Here is a 23,874-nt window from a genome sequence, read left to right on the forward strand (position 1 = left end):
CATCACTTGTGAGCAGGCAACACTTAGCTAAATTGAGTGAAATAATAATGTTCGTCTCACTCACCGACCACGAGTCCAAGAAGGAAGGCTACGGAGACGAACCGCATTTTGGTATTGCGCTGATCTTGCTGATCTGACAGAGAAATAAGATTCCATTCTCAATGAGTCACATGCCGACACCGCAATCGCCATTCACCCCACTAAACCCGGTGCACCTCCAAGTTTTCGCTCGCAATGGCGGTTCGATGCGCGAGGAAGGCTGGATTGGCAGGCTATCAGCGTATTTGTTTAACGCACATCAGCGCTAATATCGATCTTACATTGCTTACGCTACTGACCCACCCACGCGAATTAAATTGGCATTCTCCCTACGAATGTTTAACTCCAACATCAGAAATTTGGATAAAGCAAATTGTTCTCTACATAAAACACCCACAAATTGTTTATCGATGCTCATGCAACACAACTCCGTTCATATGACGAAATAATACATTGAATTCTAGAGGAACCCGCTGCAGAGAGAATGGACTGATCAGCTAGTCTACACAATCTGGCGCATCGATAACGCCATTGCTAATGACACTGAATTCAGGGAAGAGACCAAAATTACGGACCCCTACACGTAGTTTTGTGATCTACAAACGTATTCCTTCCTGGCTTACTTTGTCCGTGAAAGAAAACAAATCCCTATCTGACGAACTGCGCAACAAATCTCGTTTGGGCGAGTTAGAGTACATCGAACTACCTGATATATCGAAACACTGTTTTATATGAACTCTCATATGTGACAGACAGACAGACAGACAGACAGACAGATAATGGATGATGGTTTGATGCATTGCGATCTACGCAAACAAGGACAGCGCGGCCGTTGCGCCCTATGCCTTACCGACGACAGTTGAGAGCCTTGCCGTGTAATGTATCGCCGTGTGCACCGAACAAACTGGGGACGGAATCGTTGTTGCCACCGTATACGTTCATCCCGGAACAACAAAGAGGAACCTTGAAGAATTTATGACCGACACATTTGGGTGGATCCTCCCGTTGGACCACAATCCCATTGTCATTATGGGTGACTTTAACGTTGACGTGTCTCGTCCCGACGGAAAGTGGTTCTTGGCGTTTCCGCCGGAAAGTTCGGCCTTCAAGGTTACACCAACACGAATGTCTCCACGAGAATATCGCTGAGAATATATCCAGTGCCGTCACAGAGCCCATGGCCGTCCATCATAATGACCATAAAGCCATAATTACTGTAGCCACAAGATAAACGTAAATAGAAATAAACATACCAGCGTCCATATTTATATTATATTGTCTTGTTGCTTTATTTTATTTAGAGTTATATACAGCTCCGCTGATCATCCACGTTCGCAGAGTGGAATGGCTCTGAATTTTTTTTTTTCATATGATTTTTTTGTGTGTGATTCAAGAGTGCCACATGCCCTGGGGCACACAGGCAATTTCCCATACCCAGCAACCCAAGTTTGTCAGACGGTTCGTTTCAAACTTTGTACTCTCAGCGCAGCCTCCCGATGCTCTACCAAGTAGGCTATGACTCAAGTTGGCGTAGGTCAGGAAAAATGGTTAGTTAGTTAGATAGACAGACGCAAATAGATAGATAGATAGATAGATAGATAGATAGATAGATAGATAGATAGATAGATAGATAGATAGATAGATAGATAGATAGATAGATAGATAGATAGATAGATAGATAGATAGATAGATAGATAGACAGACAGACAGACGGACAGAAACAGACAGACAGACAGACAGACAGACAGAGACAGACAGATAGATAGATAGATAGATAGATAGATAGATAGATAGATAGATAGATAGATAGATAGATAGATAGATAGATAGATAGATAGATAGATAGATAGATAGATAGATAGATAGATAGATAGATAGATAGATAGATAGATAGACAGACAGACAGACAGACAGACAGACAGACAGACAGACAGACAGACAGACAGACAGACGGACGGACGGACGGACGGACGGACGGACGGACAGACAGACAGACAGACAGACAGACAGACAGACAGACAGACAGACAGACAGACAGACAGACAGACAGACAGACAGACAGACAGACAGACAGACAGACAGACAGACAGACAGACAGATAGATAGATAGATAGATAGATAGATAGATAGATAGATAGATAGATAGATAGATAGATAGATAGATAGATAGATAGATAGATAGATAGATAGATAGATAGATAGATAGATAGATAGATAGATAGATAGATAGATAGATAGATTTTCCCTCTGCCTTTCGTTCTTGGGTAAAGTGGGCAGATAGATCATTCTACCTCAGGCCGACCTCCTTGCCCTTCCTCTAATGAATTTCTCCTGTTTTGTAGGCTGTAGGAGGACTCCATTGCGCAAGTTCTCGTTCGCGGGAGACATGCGGAAAAAGAACCAATTTCTGCCGATTTCAAGACGTTTGTCGATGTGCGCTCGCCTCAGAGAACTAAGGCATGTAAATTCAACAAAGACAATACAAAGGGAGTGCTAAAGCATCGTCACTACATGGTGGCGGTTCACAATCTAATCCTTGGTTAAATTTCCTGTGCGTGAAGAAATGCGCACTGTTTGACGCATCGGTAGCAACAGCAACCGTCACTAACATGACACATCAGCGGCTAAGTGCAGGTCGAAGGCCACATCAAAATATTTCTAGCCAAGAATGCCTTAGGCAAGCTGACCTAATACCACACCTGCTGGTTACTAACTTGATTGCTTCTGCCGTCCTCTTGGGCAATTCGCTTCCATTCACACCAAATGTTACTCTAGCAGACCAGTTATCTTTTCTACGCAATACATGATAAGCTGTCTCATTCTCCTTCTTCCTTTTAATCCCTACTAGAACATCATCCTAAGCGTATTACACTTGTGTCCTTGATACTCATACTATCTCCTGATGCTGCCCCTCGTATTTTCATTTCCATGGAATTTCATGGAATTCTTTGTTCCAACATTCTAAGCCACATATCTTTGGCCTCCCATATTAGTACTGGAAGAGTAGGTTGTATCCACAAGCATATAGGTAAGCCGCCCATCACGAACCACTTCAATCTCGTTCGCACAAAACAAACCTACATTGCCTATCCTCGAGGCAGGAGGGCACACGTTACATCCACGTCTCATACAAGGCCGACAATGTTGCACGAATGCTGGAGGGACTCCTCTCACTGAACCTATGCGCGGCGAATAAATAGCGAGTCACATAGGTAAAGAAAAGTATAGCTATGGGTCGTGGACATTGATGTAATATTAGGTGGAACACTCTTTATGTCGTAACAAGTGCAAACATGCGTCTCTTGCGCCCGAGCCAGTCTATCAACAAGGTTACAGCGACAAAGGGTGATCGGCGAGACTTGATGGGATCTTTGAAGCAGGTTCAGCGAGACTCTACGATATTGGCCGGAGTGTAACCGAGACCTCGTCGGCAAAGTGATTTGCGTCCCGCAATGTGATCTTAACAACTAGCGAAAGGAAATTCTCCGTCATTCACCGTATAAGTAAGGAGTCGAAAGCAGCTTGGTTCCGGATGACCGGGGTTACGTGGAGTGATGCTTAGAACGATTGAAGTGGCTCCGGCTTGTTACTCCTACGCTGTTAAATATAAGAACGGCTCGCCGCTGAAGCTAAATTTGCCTGTGCGTTTTGTCCTTGACACGTGTCACATTTCAGTTCATCGACGCCGGATGTTGCAGGTTATTGTCTTTTGCGTTTAGTGTCATTGCAAGTATAGGTATAGCTGCGCGTGATGGGTAAGACGACTGCGACATGAGAGATATGAACCGGTATAAATAGGAGATACACATGCATATGAGAAAAGCGACAGTTGTCCGGGATGCTAAAATCAAGCTACGATAGAAAACAACTATTTGACGACCACTTCCTTTCTAACTTAAATCGTTCTGTATGTGTCCTTTCTGACATATTGTCGAGACGCGGTCGTAGACCCGGACTGCAGCATGTGTGTTGCCATCGCAAAAAAAAACATAAAGAAAGGAATGGAGAAACAAAAGGAGAAACAATATGATGAACCCCTTCTTGTCATGATGAACTTCATTTGTGTGGTTATTTCAATAGCGCTCATACTGTTCGTGTATTCTTGAATGTTACTGTCTCGTCCTCTGAGGTCTATTGAATGCTATTCAAATTATTTGCGTTTGAAAAAAAAAAAAACAAGCTTAAGAACAATACCTTATTCTGGGTGAGTTGGTTCGTCTTGACAGTTTTCATAAAACCGCGCTAAAAACGATGACGCAAGGAGATTGCGCCAGTTTCGTTTGGTTTGGTGCCTACGCATATGGCTCAACCCACCACGGGTGATCGGCCATGAATCGGGTGGCTGATGGTGTCGGTGTCAAGTCATGTATATAGCCTTTAGAAAGCATTGCAGTCATATTTCAGTCAGATTGTAATGTCGCATAAGGGAATGCAAATGTCGCTGAATGTCGACAAAAGTGCCATCATAGTTTCCCTTTTACTTTTCCTGTCCGGATAACACTGAAGTATGATCACGAGATTAATTCACAGGTACAATCATTGAAATAAAAGGGAATGATTCATACAGAAAAGCTTAATTGGTGGACACACATAGAATACATCTCATCTAAAGGAGCACGGGCTGTTGGTTTATTACGAAGAGTCAGCAACAGAAACTTTGGAATTCGCCGGCCGACTCTGCTGATGATTTATGGTATGTATGTCCGCCTTATTTTAAAGCTTGGTTGCGTATTCTTTTCTGGAGGTCCTGCTTATAAATTACGCCCTGTCGCTCTTTTAGAACGCGAATCATTACCTCGATGTCTTGGCCTTGCAAAATGTGTGGCAAATAATTTCTTTATTATGAAACTCACCTGCCATCTCTTCAAACTCGATTTCGTATAGTGACAGTCCAGACATTACTGAATATTACTGAATTACTGAATATCTACACTTCTCCCCAGAGACGCACCTCCTATGTGTTCATTTGAAAGCCGACTGCCTTCTTTGCGAATCAATGGTCTCGACTGCAGCGTCCCCAGATAATTTGAGGGCCGAAACTACTTAATCCATTGCAAGTATCAATCCTCGGTGTGGTTTTCCCAAATTTAGCTACTGCGATAGTAAGCGTTGAACTCGATATTATATTTCCTAATAACACTAAGCTTCTGGCTATTAGGTACTTAAAGGTTAATTAAATGACTACCTTAAGAACCTCCCTATAGATACAATAATAGCCGCAGAAGCTTTTGTCAGTGAAGAGAAGGCAGGAGGGGGCATTTTTTTGAAATCATTAAATTGGTCTTTCTGTCTTCGAATGCCCGACATTACGCCAATATTTCAAGCAGAGTTATTGGCTATCATTCTAGCTCTACGGAAACTTCCGTCATCTATTTATTCAGCTGTAATCATAACCGACTCCTTATCGGTTAGTTATGCTCGAACAGTGCCAGATTCATCTATCATTCTCCGAGAATTTCATTCACCTGTCTCCAAACATTTGGGCCTCATCCATTTGGTATGAGTACCTGGGCACATGGGACTCCCTTTAAAAGAGTCAGCAGACGCACTGGCGGCGGCATCTCTTAGAGGTCCTGTATTGAGAATCCTGAAACCTTCGGCACACGTCACGGCTGCAAGATTTCGGAAATTTTGTGTTCATGAAGAACATGATAAATCACGTGTAATAAATAAAACGGATGTACATATCTTAGATTCCCTTGGCACAGCAAGAGGTGTTCAACAAGAACATTTGAAGTCTCATTCACTAGAATGCGTTGCTGAATACCAATGCTTAATTTTCATTTCCGCAGGTCTGGTTCCGCACCTTCCCCTCATTGTTTTTTATTGCAACAAACTTGAAACTATGGAACATTTCTTTATAGAATGTCGTAGGCTCGACGTGCACAGAAAACGATGTCTGTAGGGTCCCCTTCACCAACTTGGATTGCGCATGACGCCCCCTGTGATACGGTCTCTTGGGGCGTCGGCACTAGGACACTACAATAGGAACTTATTTGATGCCATATTTATTTTTTTAAATTAAACAAAGAGACTGTCATGTCAACTTTATTGCGTTACTTTCCTCAATATGAGCACAAAAATATTAGCCTAATTTTAAATTAATACAGCCTGATACTTGATAATTTCGATTAGTATTTATATGATAGTATTTATCAATTACAAAGTTCAATTTAGGTAATATTACCTTCTCACCTACTGCCACCCGATTCATGGCCGATCACCCGTAGTGGGTTTAGCCATATGCGTAGGCACCAAACCAAACGAAACTAGCGCAATCTCCTTGCGTCATCGTCTTTAGCGCGTTTTTATGAAAGCTGTTAAGACGAACCAACTAACCCAGAATAAGGTATTGTTCTTAAGCTTGTTTTTTTTTTTCAAACGGAAATAATTTGAATAGCATTCAATAGACCTCAGAGGACGAGACAGTAACATTCAGACACACACGAACAGTTTGAGCGCTATGTAAATAACCACATAAATGAAGTTCATCATGACAAGAAGGAGTTCATCAGATTGTTTCTCCTTTTGTTTCTCCATTCCTTTCTTTATGTTTTTTTTCTTTTGCGATGGCAACGGACATGCTGCAGTCCGGGTCTACGACCCGCGTATCGACAATATGTCAGAAAGGATACATACAGAACGATTTAAGTTAGAAAGGAAGTGGTCGTCAAATAGTTGTTTTCTATCGTAGCTTGATTTTCCGTCCGTCCGTCCGTCCGTCCGTCCGCCTGTCTGTCTGTCTGTCTGTCTGTCTGTCTGTCTGTCTGTCTGTCTGTCTGTCTGTCTGTCTGTCTGTCTGTCTGTCTGTCTGTCTGTCTGTCTGTCTGTCTGTCTGTCTGTCTGTCTGTCTGTCTGTCTGTCTGTCTGTCTGTCTGTCTGTCTGTCTGTCTGTCTGTCTGTCTGTCTGTCTGTCTGTCTGTCTGTCTGTCTGTCTGTCTGTCTGTCTGTCTGTCTGTCTGTCTGTCTGTCTGTCTGTCTGTCACATATGAGATTTGATATAAAACAGTCTTTCGATATATCAGGTAGTTCGATGTACTCTAACTCACCCAAACGAGATTTGTTGCGCAGTTCGTCAGATAGGGATTTGTTCTCTTTCGCGGACAAAGTAAGCCAGGAAGGAATACGTTTGTAGATCACGAAACTACGTGTAGGGGTCCGTAATTTTGGTCTCTTCCCTGAATTAAGTGTCACAGCAATGGCGTTATCGATGCGCCATATTGTGTAGACTAGCTGATCAGTCCATTTTCTCTGCAGTGGGTTCCTCTAGAATTCGATGTATTATTTCGTCATATGAACGGAGTTATGTTACATGAGCATCGATAAACAATTTGTAGGTGTTTTATGTAGAGAACAATTAGTTTTATCCGGATTTCTGATGTTGGAGGTAAACATTCGTAGAGAGAATGCCAATTTAATTCGCGTGGTTGGGTCAGTAGCGTAAGCAATGTACGATCGATATTAGCGCTTATCTGCGTTAAACAAACACGCTTATAGCCTGCCAATCCAGCCCTCCTCGCGCATCGAACCGCCATTGCGAGCGACAATTTGGAGGTGCACCGGCATTACTGGGGTGAATGGCGTTGGGGTGTCGACATGTGACTCATTGAGAATGTAATCTTATTTCTCTGTCAGATAAGAAAGGTCAGCGCAGTACCAAAATGCGGTTCGTCTCCGTAGCCTTCCTTCTTGGACTCGTGGTCGGTGAGTGAGACGAACATTATTATTTCACTCAATTTAGCTGAGTGTTGCCTGCTCACAAGTGATGGACTAAGCGAGGATTGCGTGATTTTTCGCTTAATTCGCTCGTTTCCCTTTTGCGTCTGTCTGGTCTTGTCGACCCTTTCATTAGCAGTGTCTCGATTATACATTATACATGGCGTTGAATGCAAAAGCAATTTTTTTCACAACCCTATACAATATCATAAGCGTATTGAGTACGTAGATTTGCAGTTTATTAGGATAACTACCAGGTTTGCCGAACGTTTCCACATGGTTGCTCTGTATTATTGCTACCGTTCTTTTTGGCATCCGAAGACTATCATCTCAATAAAAATTGTTCGCTCTCCTGTAATCGAGAGCACACGTAAGCATGAAATGGAAACAGGCGAAGTAGACTCGTTGGAGATGATACTAACCGCAATCTTAAAATGGGTGTAGTGCATGCTCGGAAAGGCACACCCACCACATCACATCGCACCACTCTCGCACCACCACCACATGAAAGCTGCCCAGCTAGAGGAAGAAAACCGGGTGAAGACAGTACGACAGGCAGCGAAAGACGCCACGGAGACAGAGCGAGCGGCCCAGCTAGAAGTAGAAACGCGCCCGAAGGAGGCGCCACTCAATGTGGCGCCATCTCTCGAGCCGTCGCAAAACCCGCACCGGGAAACTCACGGACCACTGGCGTTTGAAAGAGCACAGTCAACTCTGTCTCAGCTCTAAAAGAAGAAGGTGAAGTCTATGGGGCCGTGTATCCGCATTTTGAACGTCGTAATTCGAAATGTCAAATAAATCTTCTACGCACTAGAAGTGACCGCTTATGGGATAAACATTAGAAAGAACTCTGAAGCAACATTTTTGTAACTTCTTTGGACAGTCACTAGTGTAATAAGGTGGACTTGTACCAATAGTTGGGGGCGAGAGACCTCATTTTCTTAAGTTTTGCCTGGTCGCCCCAATTTTCATGTTTTGCTCTCGCAACTATGCCCGGATAATGGCTCTGGTTTCTGGCTCAAAGTCACTTGAAGGTCGCCGACAACGGGAGCTAAACGCGTTTCATGCTTAAAAACCAGCGCATCTGCTTGTAACAAATATCGAAGTTATTTCGTGATATAATGTGTCTTTTGAAGACCGAACGATTTTTCATGCTACATCCATATCTTTTTCCTTCCTAATGTTTGCGCAGAGTTTCCAGAAATTTGTATAAATTTGGAGGCCTTAGGAGCAGTGTCAATTCGTGATTGAATTGGGTTCACGTAGTGACGGTCCCGGGGCGGATTCATGGCGCTTTTCGTGCACCCTCTTCTTCGATAGTCTAGAATTGAGAATAGGTACTACGACGTCTGGCTTGACTATCGGGGCTTATCAAGAGGCTGTCTCACGTGGTTGGCTGGTCTTATAGTCAAAAGATAACGAAAATTCTCACTTGAGCGAACCTTATAATCCCACTTTTCGCATAGCAAGGCATACAGAACGTTAGATCATTCCGCAGCCACGTACTAATCGTGGTCTACAGCTGTTGTATTTTTCTCGACGCAAGAAATTACGAGTGATCCTACTTAATTTTGACAGCTTGCAACCATTATCCCAGAGAACCACACAGTAAAGAATGTGTTTTTAATGTTTCTTTTATATTTAGTGCTCAGTCATATTTGTTATGTACGCTCTGTTATGCATAATTTAGAAATTATTTTGTACCGTCTATTTTGTGGCTGCTTTTTGACAGCTGGAGTTGACGCGGCTCGCCAAGCTGATAAAATGCAGCTTTTCCCGCCTGTTATTCTCACCGCTAGGGTGCATTTCATCGTGTAGGGGTGTGGTGACATAAACCAAACTAAATAAATTCAATAAAATGAAGCGAAAATAATAAAATATGGGGGCGATCGTAACTGTCTCGCCTGTAGGTAAGTGGAGAAGATTAAAGAGAACTGAGCGGCTGGATATTTATTTCATACGAAAGCGTAAAATGAGCCATTTTGCGAAGAAAGCCGCCGGCGTCATCAGCAGTGAAACGGGTCCTAACTTCCCATTGGCTGCGACGCCACTTTGCGAGAGCGCTTCCGCGTGCTCGTGACGCTGGCTCGCGCCTCGACGGAGCAGGCGGGTGCAAGAGTAAAGCGCGAGACACACGGTACGACGCGGCGACGGATCCGGCGTGCAGCAATCCGGTTTTCGGATGCTTCGGCTTGCCGCTCACGTCATTTCGAGACACACGGTGCGGAAAGTCATCGCGGCGCCGGTTAGTTGTAGCTCCGCCAAAACAGTGTTGCCCGACCGACCATACAACAGCAACAAAAAAAATGTCGCCAAAAGTTCTTTTTCTCCATAATTAAATATATTAAAATGATGCGGAGAAATAAAATAAGTTAACATCGGCATGGATTTATGCAAATAAACAATGTAGTATATGTAGTGATACATTATTGGTTGTACGCGGAAGAAACTAGTACTGAGATGTTGGTAACAATGGCAGTACGAAGGCAGGGACTGCAAGCAAGTGTTAGCTTGTGTTCCGTGCTGCTGCTTCTTGCTTCGTGCTTTCCGCAAGTCAGGCGTGAGCGAAACTGAAATGGTCCTTACTCAGCGCCGCAAAAGACTGCTGTTACTGAAAAAGAAAGTTCTTCTTATTCAAAAAAGCCTGGAAGAAGAACGCTGGCGCAGATGGTGGGTCCGACCCTCGTGGAGAACGCGACACGCCGAGAGCGAGTTTTTCACCACGGTACGTATCGTGTGTTTTGTTATCGCTTGCACATTGCTACTAATTACACGCGCCAGAACCTTTCGACAGCTTAAAACCCAATTTGACCAATTTGGCGCGACGATATCGCTTGTCGCTAGCAGCTCGATGTGATGTTTCGAGCGACTAGGTAATGAAAAGCCGGCGGGAATCTGTGGCAGTGTTTCGTGCGTTGTGCTCTTTTAAAATGTTAAACTCGAGATTTGAAAGCCAAAGAAACTCATTTCCTGTCGATAATTGAATGCACGTTCCAGAAAGTTGGAAAAATGGTACGTGCTATTTTTGGTAAACTTCACGTGGAGTAGCAGTGGAAGTCGATGTAAGTGAAAACTGCGAGTCCGCCGTTCACTAAGAAAATGCAGAGAAGCGCACCGCGCTACCTCTTCGTCGCCCGCATGTGGTTTCAGTGGCAAGCGACGAGGTGACGCTGCGCTAGTTTTGATCGAATGGGCATTGTACTCACATATATCGCTGACCCAAGTGCAAGTTCACATTATTCGCCAAGTGCATTCCGCGATTTTTTTGTGTGTGCTTAAAAAGGAAATTACCAAAAGTCTGCTTCCTGCTGCAGATGGAAAAAATGCGGGATGGCGACATCGACTACTTCAAAAAATACTACCGCATGGTTCCCCAGCAGTTTGATTTCCTGTTAAGTCTTGTTGGAAGGGACCTGCAAAGGCTTTATTGCATTAAGGAGCCCATTTCATCAGCGGAACGACTGGCCATGACGCTCATGTAACAATGCCATGTAGTTGTAGTGCGGCCCTGTGTCCCAACACTGGCCATCTGCTGTAGAATACCATGCAGAGTGATCAGTGGCTTGATTTTCAGCCTTTTCACGTACTTCTAATGGTCCAGAAAGCAGTTATTATGAAATATGTATATTCCACAATATCAATGCAGGTATTTGTCTTCTGGAGACCTGATTCAAGACATTGCACTCCCCTTCCCAGTGGGCATATCCACTGCACGCCTGGCTGTCAGAGTCACATGCAAGGCGCTGTGGCACAGGCTTCAGCCAATATACATGCCCGTAAGTACATTCATGTGTAAAATTCTGGATGAAACAAGTCATGCTAAATGCAGAATTTTCAGTCACATGCCACCATTGCTATGCTTGTACATATTAATGCGCTAGATATGTGGTCACTTTATACAGCTGGATTCACATTGTGCACTGATTTCTACAGACGAGTGTGGTGTGGCTGAGCAGCAAAGTGCAGTGAAGTGCATTGCTGTGCTGCAAAGAGGCGTGCCAGTAGCAGCTTCTTTGTAGTGTTTGGCAGCACTCAGTGATTTCATGCTAGCTAATAGAAATTCAACCGATCATCTCAATACAGGTTAAAAATGTTGTTCAAACGCTTTGCAGTTTGTCTTAATTTATGTCCATGATGCATCATTTATTCTTATAGTCGTTTGTGTTTCCATTATGATTCTTTTTTAGAATTTGTTAAGTTAAAATTCGTTATTCGCAAATGAAAACATAACAGGGAGAAATTGGAGTTTATTGCTGTCTGGCAGCTTAATGTTCAAGATTGTCCTTGTAACTATCACAAACAATTAACGCAGGCAATAGTCTTTCTTTGGGTGCAAACATGCAATATCCCTTACAGGAGCATATTCTGACGGCTTACATGGTGAACTTATGTGTACTAATTCTCACTGGCAGGCATTTACATTTTTAATAGAAACTGCACAAGACCACATTTTTGGTTATTCTTTTTTTACTTTGTTCTGAGCACTTTATTTAAATAATGAAAAAAAAGCACATAGTGTGTGATGCATTTGCTTATCTTACAGGTCCTTGTCGAAACACATCTTTTGCATTTGCTGAGTATCTGTGTCCATCCTAGACTTGTCAGGCTTTTCAACCTTGTCTCTTGTTGTTCTGTTCCCCCGCAGGGGCGTCTGCGTAAGCAGGCGTTTGGTGTGTTGCGCCACCACGTACCCGAGCACACGAGGGTTGGACCCTCCCGCGTGTAGCCGTGCGCGGCTTAGCCGTGTCCGGGGAAAGGGGGATCCTGGAGGTTGAGCCGATGCCGGGTGTTCGGACCTTTAAGGCCCCCCGGCGGAGGCAACACACCTCTTTGGCCTCTGCTTCACGTAGACGGCACCCCCGGACTGACCCACCCGGGGGAAATCGGTAGTCGCCTTTTCCTGTCTCTCTCTTCTCAAACCTTCGTCTTTATCTCTCACTTTGCATCTTTCCTGTCTTCTTCTCTCTTCCACTTACTTCCTTTCTCCACGGCGGCAAGGGTTAACCTTGTGTGGATATCCTACCTTGGGTACACCATATTGGGTTATAGTGATGGCGTACGGCTGGCGTACACAAGCTCTGCCGCGTCCCCTCGTTGGGCTCCGTGGTGGGCGGTCGGCGCTGTTGCCCAATCTTATATATTCTCATGGACACTCCCTTCCCCAAACTTCCTGATCGCCCTCCGAAACGAGGGCGCACCGAAGATGTTTTTCAGTTTTTCGGACACCAAATCCAGAATTTTCCCCGGTTCCACGTCATTCACTCTGAAAAGCCAAACAAAGCAGTGCGAAACATATCACCATTCCTTGTCTCAAAGTCCTTGACGGATGTTTTTGGACCAGGTTACAAGGTGTCCAGGATGGCAAGCGGTGACCTCCTCTTGCAGCTCCGCGACCAGAAGCAATATGAGCAACTACAGAAACTAGTGTCATTCGGGGAGACCCACATAACAGTAACGCCACACCGTACAATGAACACCACCCGCGGTGTTGTTTCCGATGATGATCTGCTTGAGCTGACTGAGGCGGAGCTCCTGGAGGGCTTCAGTGAGCAAAATGTTATCAATGTTAGAAGAATAAAGATAAGGCGAGATGGCAAAGAGATTCAAACGAAGCACCTAATAATCACCTTTGGTTCAAGTGTCCTGCCCGAGTCAATCGAGGCCGGGTACATCAAGCTCCGCGTTAGGCCGTACGTGCCCAACCCACTCCGCTGTTTCAAGTGCCAGCGCTTCGGCCACAGTTCGCAGAGTTGCCGAGGCCGCCAAACTTGTGCTAAATGTAGTGCCCAAGAACACACCACTGAAACGTGCGAGAACGTTCCCCACTGTGTAAACTGTGATGGGGAGCACGCCGCGTACTCGCGGTCGTGCCCCTCCTGGAAGAAGGAAAAAGAAAAAGTAACGATCAAAGTGAAAGAGAATATATCGTTCAAAGAGGCACGAAGGCGGGTAGCATACCTGCCAAAGAAAACCTTTGCCGAAGTGGCGCGTCAGGGGGCAGCGTCACAACGGCCTCCGGCGGCTGTCCGACCCACAAACAGTGAGTCGGCAGTTACGCCATCTGCCCCCGCGGCGGTTGCAGCTAGCGCTGCTCCGCCAACCCAGCAGACGGGGCCATTGAACCCGAAGGTGGGCGCAGCCGAGGCTGCCCCAACCTCCGAGGCCCCCTCCAGCGCTGGCAACGGCCGGCGCAGCCAAATCCCTCAGGGAGCCCCATCGACCTCCGGGCTGGGGGGCGCAGGGGTTTTGCCTTCTGGGGCAGGACTCTCGCAGAAAACATCTCGCTCGCAAGAGCGCTTGTCCGGCGTCTCACAGGAGGCAATGGACACTACACCTGTCCTCAAGGCGCACCAAACGCCTAAGGAGCGCCGAGGTTCGCTCGAACGCTTCAGAAAGAGCAAAACCCCTATTACAGGGCCTCGAAAGGGTTCTGTAATCTAAGACATCCCTTCCCTTTCCGTAAACACAGCACTAATTTAATTTGAAACATGGATACACAAATCATTCAATGGAATGTCAGAGGTCTACTTAGGAATCTTGATGATGTTCAAGAACTCATCCATAAACACAATCCAAAAGTGCTGTGTTTACAGGAAACACACTTGAAATCAAAATACACAAACTTTCTTCAACAGTATGTCACATTTCGCAAAGATCGCGATGATGCTGTCGCATCATCGGGTGGTGTTGCAATTATAATTCAAAAAAGCATAGCCTGTCAACGTGTACAGCTACGAACGGCCCTTGAGGCAGTGGCGGTTCGGGCTATTCTGCTGAAGAAACTTATCACTATTTCCTCGCTTTATATTCCCCCACATTATAAACTAAGCAAACACGAATTTCAGTCCTTTATAGATGAATTGCCAGAACCCTATGTTGTTCTTGGCGATTTCAATGCGCATAACTACCTGTGGGGCGACCCTCATATAGATGCGCGAGGACGTCTTGTCGAACAATTCCTTTTTTCTTCTGGTGCGTGTCTGTTGAATAAGAAGCAACACACATATTACTCTCTAGCAAACAGAACCTATTCTTCCATAGATCTTAGCATAGTCTCCCCGTCTGTACTGCCTGAACTTGAATGGGAAGTTGCCGACAACCCTTACGGCAGCGACCACTTCCCTATACTGCTAAGATCACCTAAAGAAAATGAATATCCACCACACGCTCCTAGGTGGAATATTGACACAGCAGACTGGGAGAGGTTCCGAAACTTAACTAGTATATCATGGGACGACATGTCTTCTTTAGAAATCGATGCTGCTGTGGAGTACTTCACAGCCTTTATAATAGATGCCGCATCTAAATGCATACGTGAATTAAGCGGCTCGGCATGCAAACGGCATGTCCCGTGGTGGAACAATGAATGCAGAATCGCACGTAGGAATCAGAACAAAGCGTGGGAGATGCTACGCGCTTCGCCCACTGCAGAAAATCTTGTCAACTTTAAGAAAGTAAAATCCCAAGGTAGGAGAACCCGCCGACAGGCCAGAAGAGAAAGCTGGAAAAAGTATCTATCGAGTATTAACTCGTTTAGGGATGAGGCCAAAGCCTGGAACAGAGTTAATAGGATTAGAGGTAGGCAAATATACTAAGTCCCCTTGGTAAACACACAGGGCGATACACTGCAAGACCAGGCCAACTCACTTGGGGAGCACTTTGAGAGTGTATCAAGCTCAAATCATTATTCGCAATCCTTCCTAAAATATAAACAAATAGAAGAATGCAAGCCACTCATCAATAAATGCCGACAGAATGAACCGTACAATTGCCCTTTTAGTGCTGCCGAGTTGAAAGCTGCCTTGAGCGCATGCAAGAGTTCCGCACCAGGATCTGATAGAATCATGTATGAAATGCTCAAAAACTTACACAATGACACGCAACTTACACTACTCACACTTTTCAACACCATCTGGGATGCAGGGTACCTTCCAACCGCGTGGAAGGAAGCCATTGTAGTCCCTGTTTTAAAACAAGGCAAAGACCCTTCCTCAGTGGCGAGTTACCGCCCGATAGCCCTCACAAGTTGCATTTGTAAGGTGTTCGAAAAAATGATAAATCGGCGACTCATTCATTTCCTTGAACAGAGCAAAATGCTTGATCCTTATCAGTGCGGCTTCCGAGAAGGGCGCTCCACAACCGATCATCTCGTGCGTGTTGAAGGGAATATCCGGGACGCATTTATACATAAACAGTTCTTCCTATCGATATTCCTCGATATGGAAAAGGCGTATGACACAACGTGGCGTTACGGAATCTTAAGAGACCTGTCAGAAATGGGCATCCACGGTAATATGTTTAATATAATAAAAAGCTATCTGTCAAATCGTACCTTCCGGGTAAAAGTCGGCAATGCACTCTCACGTCCTTTTACGCAAGAAACGGGTGTACCCCAAGGAGGCGTGCTCAGCTGCACGCTATTTATCGTGAAGATGAACACGCTTCGTGCTTCACTACCACCCGCCATCTTTTACTCTGTCTACGTGGACGACATTCAAATAGCTTTCAAATCTTGTAACCTCGCAGTCTGCGAGAGACAGGTACAGCATGGCCTGAACAAAGTGTCAATGTGGGCAGACAAGAATGGGTTTAAGATCAATCCTAACAAAAGCTCTTGTGTTCTTTTTACAAGAAAGAGAGGACTTATCCCAGATCCTTGCATAGAACTGCGTGGACAACAGATACCTGTAAACAAAGAACACAAATTTCTAGGTGTCATACTTGACTACAGACTCACCTTCGTCCCCCACATTAAACATCTCAAAGAAAAGTGTCTAAAAACAATGAACATAATCAAACTTCTATCCCAGACTACGTGGGGTAGTGACAGGAAGTGCTTAATGAATCTCTATAAAAGCCTCATTCGATCACGACTAGACTATGGCGCCGTGATTTACCACTCTGCCGCCCCGAGCGCACTAAGGATGCTAGACCCAGTCCACCATCTAGGAATCCGACTGGCCACTGGCGCTTTCAGAACGAGTCCCATACAAAGTTTATATGTAGAATCAAATGAGTGGTCACTTCATCTGCAGAGAACATACATCAGCCATACATATTTTCTGAAAGTCCACTCAAACCCCCAACATCCCTGTTTTAGTACCATTAATGACATGACATGTGCTACACTCTTTCGCAATCGTCCGTCCGTAAGACAGCCTTTCTCGCTGCGTGTGAGGGAGCTTAGCGAAGAAATGCTCGTTCCACTCCTCGAGCTTCGCCTAATGCATCCAGCCAAGCTGCTACCTCCTTGGGAGTGGCAGCTCATACAATGTGATATATCGTTCGTGGAAGTCACAAAGCATGCCCCAGAGATTGAAATCAAGATGCATTTCCGGGAACTCCAGCACAAATACTCCTGCACGGAGTTCTACACAGACGCATCAAAGTCACACGACGGGGTATCCTATGCAGCCGTTGGTCCATCCTTCTCGGAATCCGACGTACTGCACCCGGAAACTAGTATCTTTACGGCTGAGGCCTACGCACTGCTGTCGGCCGTAAAGCATATAAATAAATCACAACTCCAGAAATCAATTATATATACGGACTCCCTCAGTGTTGTGAAGGCCTTGATGTCTTTCTGTAATCACAAAAATCCAGTATTTAATGAGCTCTACTCCGCACTGTGCAAAGCATATATATCTAACCAACATGTGATCATATGCTGGGTGCCTGGACATAGGGGCATCGAGGGAAACGTTCTAGCCGACCAGATGGCCACATCAATCTCATTGCATGCAGTTAATCCTACTGCTTCGGTCTCTGTCACAGACCTGAAGCCTTTCTTAAGAAGGAAACTACGAAGCCACTGGCAACGCATGTGGGACGAAGAAATAAATAATAAACTGCATGTAATAAAGCCACAATTAGGTTTCTGGCCTCTTGTAACAAAATGCCGCCGGACAGATGTGCTATTCTGCCGCCTAAGAATAGGACACACTTTTGGCACACATAACTTTTTACTCACGGGAAACGAGCCTCCAACCTGTGGTAGATGCGGGGAGAGGCTGACCGTCCTCCACGTCCTACTGGAGTGTCGGGAAGCCGAACCCGAAAGAAAAAAACATTTTCTCTTAGCATACAGGCACCACATCCCCCTTCATCCTGTTATGTTACTTGGTCCAGAACCACTCTTTGACACCAACGCCGTCTTAGGTTTTTTGAAAGATGTTGTGTTGCATGTTATTAGCCCCACACGTTCGTAGCGCTTCCTCTCTTCTGAGGATGTCGCTGCGATAATTATTTTGAATAAGCACATGCCTCTAGGCCCTTGTGGTTCAAGGGCTCTGGCGAGGCTGTTGTGCTGTAAGCAATTTAACGTCTCGCATATTTTAAACAATGCATCATTCTTTTACGATGGATTTTAATCTTCACAGTCTTCGTCATTAATCATCGCCATAATTTTATAGCACGTAGATTTTACGCACTTTACAGCGACTATTTTTAGGCCACTTTACAGCCGTCACATCTCCCATAATACATCTTCAACATACCACTTGTCATGGCGCTCTTTGGCCAAACCTGGCCCTTGCGCCACAAAACACTACACATCATCATCATCATGTTGTTCTGTTCAGCTGCATCACACTATGCTCTTGCAGCACAATTAATGGAATACTAATTATCTGCCACCCTTCTTTAGAAATAGGCTAGTTAAAAAATGTCCAGTTCAATGCGTGTAAATGCAATGTGATGTGCCATTTTACTCATTTAAATGTGGTTAAAAGGGCAACAAACTTTTATTAACTCAAAGCCTGAAAGAAATAATAACCGAAATATATAATATATCCTGGTTATCGCTTGAGTATTCAGCAAGAAGAACGCATACGTTAGTGTTCATACTTGATGAATGTTAGTAATATATCCCTGTGACTTGTTCACACAAATAGAGCAGTGTTTATTAGTATTGTAACACCTGGATTTATTCCTGCCATTAACAGAAGTGTGATTCTGGGAGAAAATGTGGTTTACCACAATTTTTATCGAACTAGTTTGGGGTAGAAACATTGGAAATTATCTGGTTTTTCCCAAAAACATAGGACCTTGAGAAATATGAAAGGCCCTATTTATACTACCGGTCAACATGATATTGAATTACTTTGTACGTGGGGATTACGAGGGAAGATTGCCTTCTTTTTGTTGAAAGCTTGTGATTTTGCTCTCAAACATCATACTGTAGCACACGACTTCTATCATTACCCGCCGTGGTTGCTCAGTGGCTATGGTGTTGGACTGCTGAGCACGAGGTCGCGGGATCGAATCCCGGCCACGGCGGCCGCATTTCGATGGGGGCGAAATGCGAAAACGCCCGTGTACTTAGATTTAGGTGCACGTTAAAGAACCCCAGGTGGTCAAAATTTCCGGAGTCCCCCACTACGGCGTGCCTCATAATCAGAAAGTGGTTTTGGCACGTAAAACCCCATATATTAATTATTAATTAATTAAATTAACTTCTATCATTGAATCTGGTCCAATTAAGCAGTGTCTTATCATGATAGTACTGTAGATATGTTACCGCACTCATTTTCTAGAAAATTAAATTCATTAATTGTACAATTAGTTGTACTGTCCTTTACCACTGCACCTCATTTTCCATTTCTGTGCATGAACATTGCGTGGCCTCAGAGCAATTTTAGAGTACATATAATTGCTTTGCAGCCTCTTTCATAACTACAGCCTTTCTGCTTCAGTGCATAGTGAATGAGAGTGCAGGAATGCAAAACACATACCATGGATGGTAACAAACAATAGAGGATCCTCAGGTATTAGTCGGCGCTCTTATTGTGTTCTTATAACGTCATCTGTAGTGTGTAGTCCAAAAGCAAATGCACACTTAGACATGCAGATAAGTTGTACACCTTTGCATACATTGTCAATCCACCGTGGTAGGTCGTTACCTGTCTCATTGAGCGGTAAAAAGAATGCTTGCCGTGCGGATTGCCATGTCAAATGCAAAACTACTGGTTTGCTCTGGCACGGAGATGAACACATTGTATTGCTGCTCGTATGAGTGCTGGTGCACACAGTGCAGTGTAACCAAGGGCTTCATATTGTTTGCATTTTTGTATCATTTCTGCCAGGATGCATCTGCATTAACTTGCCAAAATGTAGGCTGTACACTAATGAGTTGTGCACTACGAAAACTGTGATATGAGAAAACTATTTTTATTTGCTTCTATTCAGAAGCCAGACGCTGCTGCGTGGCTGCACACTGCTGAGGGGTTCTCTCGCACATGGCAGTTCCCAAACTGCATTGGTGCAGTTGATGGAAAACACATCCACATCAAGCGGCCCAAGAACTCTGGCACCATGTATTTCAATTATAAGGTAGGTGTAGTATTTTATGATACTTTGGCAGCGTCCTACTGTTGCTGTTTGAATGTTTTGCACAACCATTATGTGCACCTGCAATGCTAGCAGTGTGCAGAATATTACAAGACTGTTTTTATGTAGCAAAGTGACATCCATGCTTTTCTCTTGCCATTCAGACTAGTACCTCATTAATACAGGCAGAGGGTAGGGCTTGTGTGGATGAGTACATGTATGCAGGGGGCACAGATACCAAATAGGCATGCTATAGGGCATATGTGTACTCAACACACCCCATATGAGGAGTACGGGTGTTCCCAGTTGCTGCCAAATTTCCAATTGTGATTTGATGTGTTTGTTTCGAAGATGCTTCCGATGTCAGATTTCCTGCATTCATTACAAGGTGCCCTAGTCTGCCTTAGATGCCCATTGGTGCATTGTTTGCCGATGATTCACTTAAGTGCAACAACTTATGCTGCTGTGTTGACTCGCAAGTCCTTGAGGTGCAGTGAGATGTTGGAATACTTCCACATGTTGACTTTGTGGCCATTAAGGACTCCCTTATGAATACAACAACTTTGTTAGTCATGAGCAACTTATATAATTGGAAGGCTGTCATTATCTCATGAGTGGTAAGGTGCAGCAGTCATGCATCAAAGCCATCGCTGGTGTACGAGGACAAGCCTTCGGCTTGTCCTTGTACACATTTCATGGCTCATCACTCCTCTTCCTCGCACGGCACAGATACACTGCCCGTCACACTGCCCGCTTCTAGTCACCATCGTAGCACTGCACACGAACGAATGCTGTGTGCAACAGCATGCAACACTTACAACGAATGCAACACTTATAACAAGTTTGTCAGGTATCTCCAGTATCTGTCCAACATCCTGCGTGACTCTTGACCAGCAATATGGCATCGCAGCCCCAAACAATGCTGTTACCAGCTTGCAGATTGAGCTCAGCGTATACACCCTATATCTGTCCTGCGTACCATGGTGAGATCAGGTAAATAATACCTAGCTTGCTAAGCTCCAGACAATAAATTCGTAGGCTGCCTAAAAAAGGTGACGCATTCTTATTTAAAGATTTTAAAATATTGAGAAGTTATGTGCGCTATGTCTTAGCTCAGAAACTGGTTTGTGGCCTTCTTGCGGGAAATGAATCTCCTGTGGAAAAATTAGTCACCGCTTGACTCCAATAATGTAAACCTTAAATTTGAAGATAATGCACATATTCAGCCATTTCAAATTGCCAGGTTTTGTATGAATAGCAGACTATTCAGATAATTAGTGTTCATCATTTCAAATACTTGCACAGCCCTATCTACAAGCCATCTAGAAACAATGTGAAAGCTTTGTCACAAATTACGTAATGTACAATTTAAGAATGGTGTATGTTGTTCTTAAATGGACTATTTCTACAGGGCACATACTCCATCGTCCTCCTTGCCATAGTCGATAATGACTACAAGTTTTTGGTCGTGGATATTGGCGCCTATGGCAAGCTGAGCGATGGAGGAGTCCTCCACCAGTCGCAGTTTGGGCAGCGCTTGGAGCAAGGCCAGTTGCAGCTGCCGAGAAGCTTGGCCTTGCCAAACACCATGCAGCAAGCTCCGTGTGTGTTTGTCGGGGACGAGGCTTTCCAGCTCCGGCCAGACTTCCTGAGGCCATACCCTGGACGAGAGCTCGAAGACAGGAAACGGATCTTCAACTACCGCCCTAGCAGAGCAAGGTGAAGCTCTCTCAAAGCCTCATCCTTGTATTCTTCTCACAAAAGGACCCACATAACCTTTTGAGATAAGGGCGCACGAGGCTTCCTACTGGAGCTTGACCTTTAATGTTGTCACCATGTCCCACTGTCACTAAGAGACATATAACAGAAGCTGCCATGCACCTATAAGTGCCATTTTGTCTATGTATAGACAAAAATGAGCACCTCAGTTATGCATTCCCTATCCTAAATACACACTAAAGGGAAGCATTCAATCAGTTTAAATTGATAAAGCACTTAGCGAGAGTGCTATCATGTGCCACTGAGTGCATCATCCTTGTGATGAAGATGGAGGAGTTAAAAGGTGTTCACAGAAGCTCGTGTGACAGGGCTATTACCTCTTTTACCCTAGACACAAACTTACTAGTACTTTTTGGAAAAGATAACTTCATGCAGTAAGACCCCCATCATGCAAATGAATATTTTCCTTAAATGTAGCGATAACAGTGCAGGTGTCTTACCATGCCTAACAGCACGAGAACTTTCTATCATAAATGAACTTTTTGTGCAGATGAAAGGATAAATGCGTGAACTGTTATGCGTTTCCCAACTATTAATTTCACTACTGGCTTCTCAGATTTCATACTTATTGAGACCTACAGTCATGAGACCAGCAGGTGCGACAAAATTTTGTGACTTCTGCTCGGTGTTAAACGTAGTTTCTTGCCTCTTCTGTACCACAAGAGCCTTGTCTAGCAGTATCACAAAGATGTCTAAGCAATAATTCTAAGGACTGAAGAGGCAATGTGTTTCTTTCATCACGCAGGAGGTGCGCAGAGAACACCTTCGGTATCCTCGTGACACGCTGGAGGATTCTTGAAAGGGCAATGGGGGAAGATCCCAAGAATGTTGAAGAGGTCGTCAAAGCCCTTTGTGTGCTGCACAATTTCCTGGTGCACAGGCGCACAGAGGGTGATGATGCGTACTGTGGTCCTGCATATGCCGATTCTGTCAATGGATTCGGGCACCAACGGTCTGGCCAGTGGCGTGAGCAGCTCGCTCAGCCACCGTTGCCAGTGGCTCGCACCCAGTCACGTAATTTTGCCCAAGCAGCTCGGCATGTGAGAGAAACATATGCCAACTACTTCAGCAGTACTGCAGGAAGTGTGTCCTGGCAGGATGCAGTACTGAGGTAGCATGTGGCTTTACTTGCATGTATTGAGAAGGCAAACTGTAGGAGGCTTTAATGTTTTCATGTGTGTTATGCATTTTCATGCCTGGCAAGATCAAAATTCAGGAGACTTTTCATTTGCGACAACGGGGGGGGGGGGGGCATTCAGAGTTTCCATGTCTGGGGGAGGGGGGTTCGTTGAAACTGTCAGGCAGTGTTCCACGAGTCCTTTTGCAGGGACCTTGCAGTAGCAGACTTTGCTTGCTTCAAAAATTTTTCGGAGTAGCCTGCTGTTACGTTTCGCCTACAACGCGCGGTAATGCCGGCGCGGATGCAACGGACGCCGGGGCTTCGTTCAAAGCGGCGGACATTTTGGCCCGTTCGACGCCGCCGCAACGCCTCCCCGCCAAGCGTGTCCAGGCGTGTTTCAGTGCCACGTGTCTTCGTGCGTGCGTGTGTGTGTGTGTGTGCCCACGCTTGTCAAAGCGCGGCAGCCGGGGAGCGGAGCTCCCCAAGTGAGGAGCCAGCAGGTCTGTCCGTCGGCGGGTTGGCGATGCGTCACTACACTCGGCTCAACATGTCTCTCGGCTCGACCGTGCGCGCCGTCGTGGGCTCATGCTCCGCCGTGTCGTGGGCTCATCCCGTGACCTTCCTTCTGGCCCGCGACGCCGAGATTATAAGAGCAGCTGCCCCCGGACGCCAGGAGGGAGGCTCCGATTTGTACTGTTGAGTTACGTGCTCTCCCGTCTCTCCACTTCGGTCGACCTGACCGGCCGCTCTTTTGCTATGTTAGAATAAACAAGTTGTTCTGTTACCAGTCTACTCTTGCTTTGCCGGGACCTTCGGATGCTTCCAGTGCCCCAGGCCGCCAGGCCAACGCTACCCTTGGGGCTTGCGACCCATTCGCAATAACGGGCGTCAGC

General features: G+C 45.2%; 1 protein-coding gene across 1 annotated transcript; it reads left to right on the top strand.

The window, feature by feature from the left end:
* Positions 1–11,459: 11,459 nt before the first annotated feature.
* On the top strand, positions 11,460–21,805 carry LOC126544186 (uncharacterized). Its single transcript, XM_055078019.2, has 3 exons — positions 11,460–11,531; positions 19,942–20,085; positions 21,494–21,805. The coding sequence occupies exons 1-3, from the start codon at positions 11,526–11,528 to the stop codon at positions 21,803–21,805; spliced, it is 462 nt and encodes a 153-aa protein (XP_054933994.2). The 5' UTR covers positions 11,460–11,525.
* Positions 21,806–23,874: the final 2,069 nt, after the last annotated feature.

The sequence above is a fragment of the Dermacentor andersoni genome, chromosome 10 (assembly GCF_023375885.2).
Source record: "Dermacentor andersoni chromosome 10, qqDerAnde1_hic_scaffold, whole genome shotgun sequence".
NCBI lineage: Eukaryota > Metazoa > Arthropoda > Arachnida > Ixodida > Ixodidae > Dermacentor > Dermacentor andersoni.

Bases quoted from the DNA above. Each gene is read 5' to 3' on its own strand.
- LOC126544186 (XM_055078019.2), top strand. The intron at 20,086-21,493 runs GTAGGTGTAGTA...CTATTTCTACAG, and splicing joins CCATGTATTTCAATTATAAG to GGCACATACTCCATCGTCCT.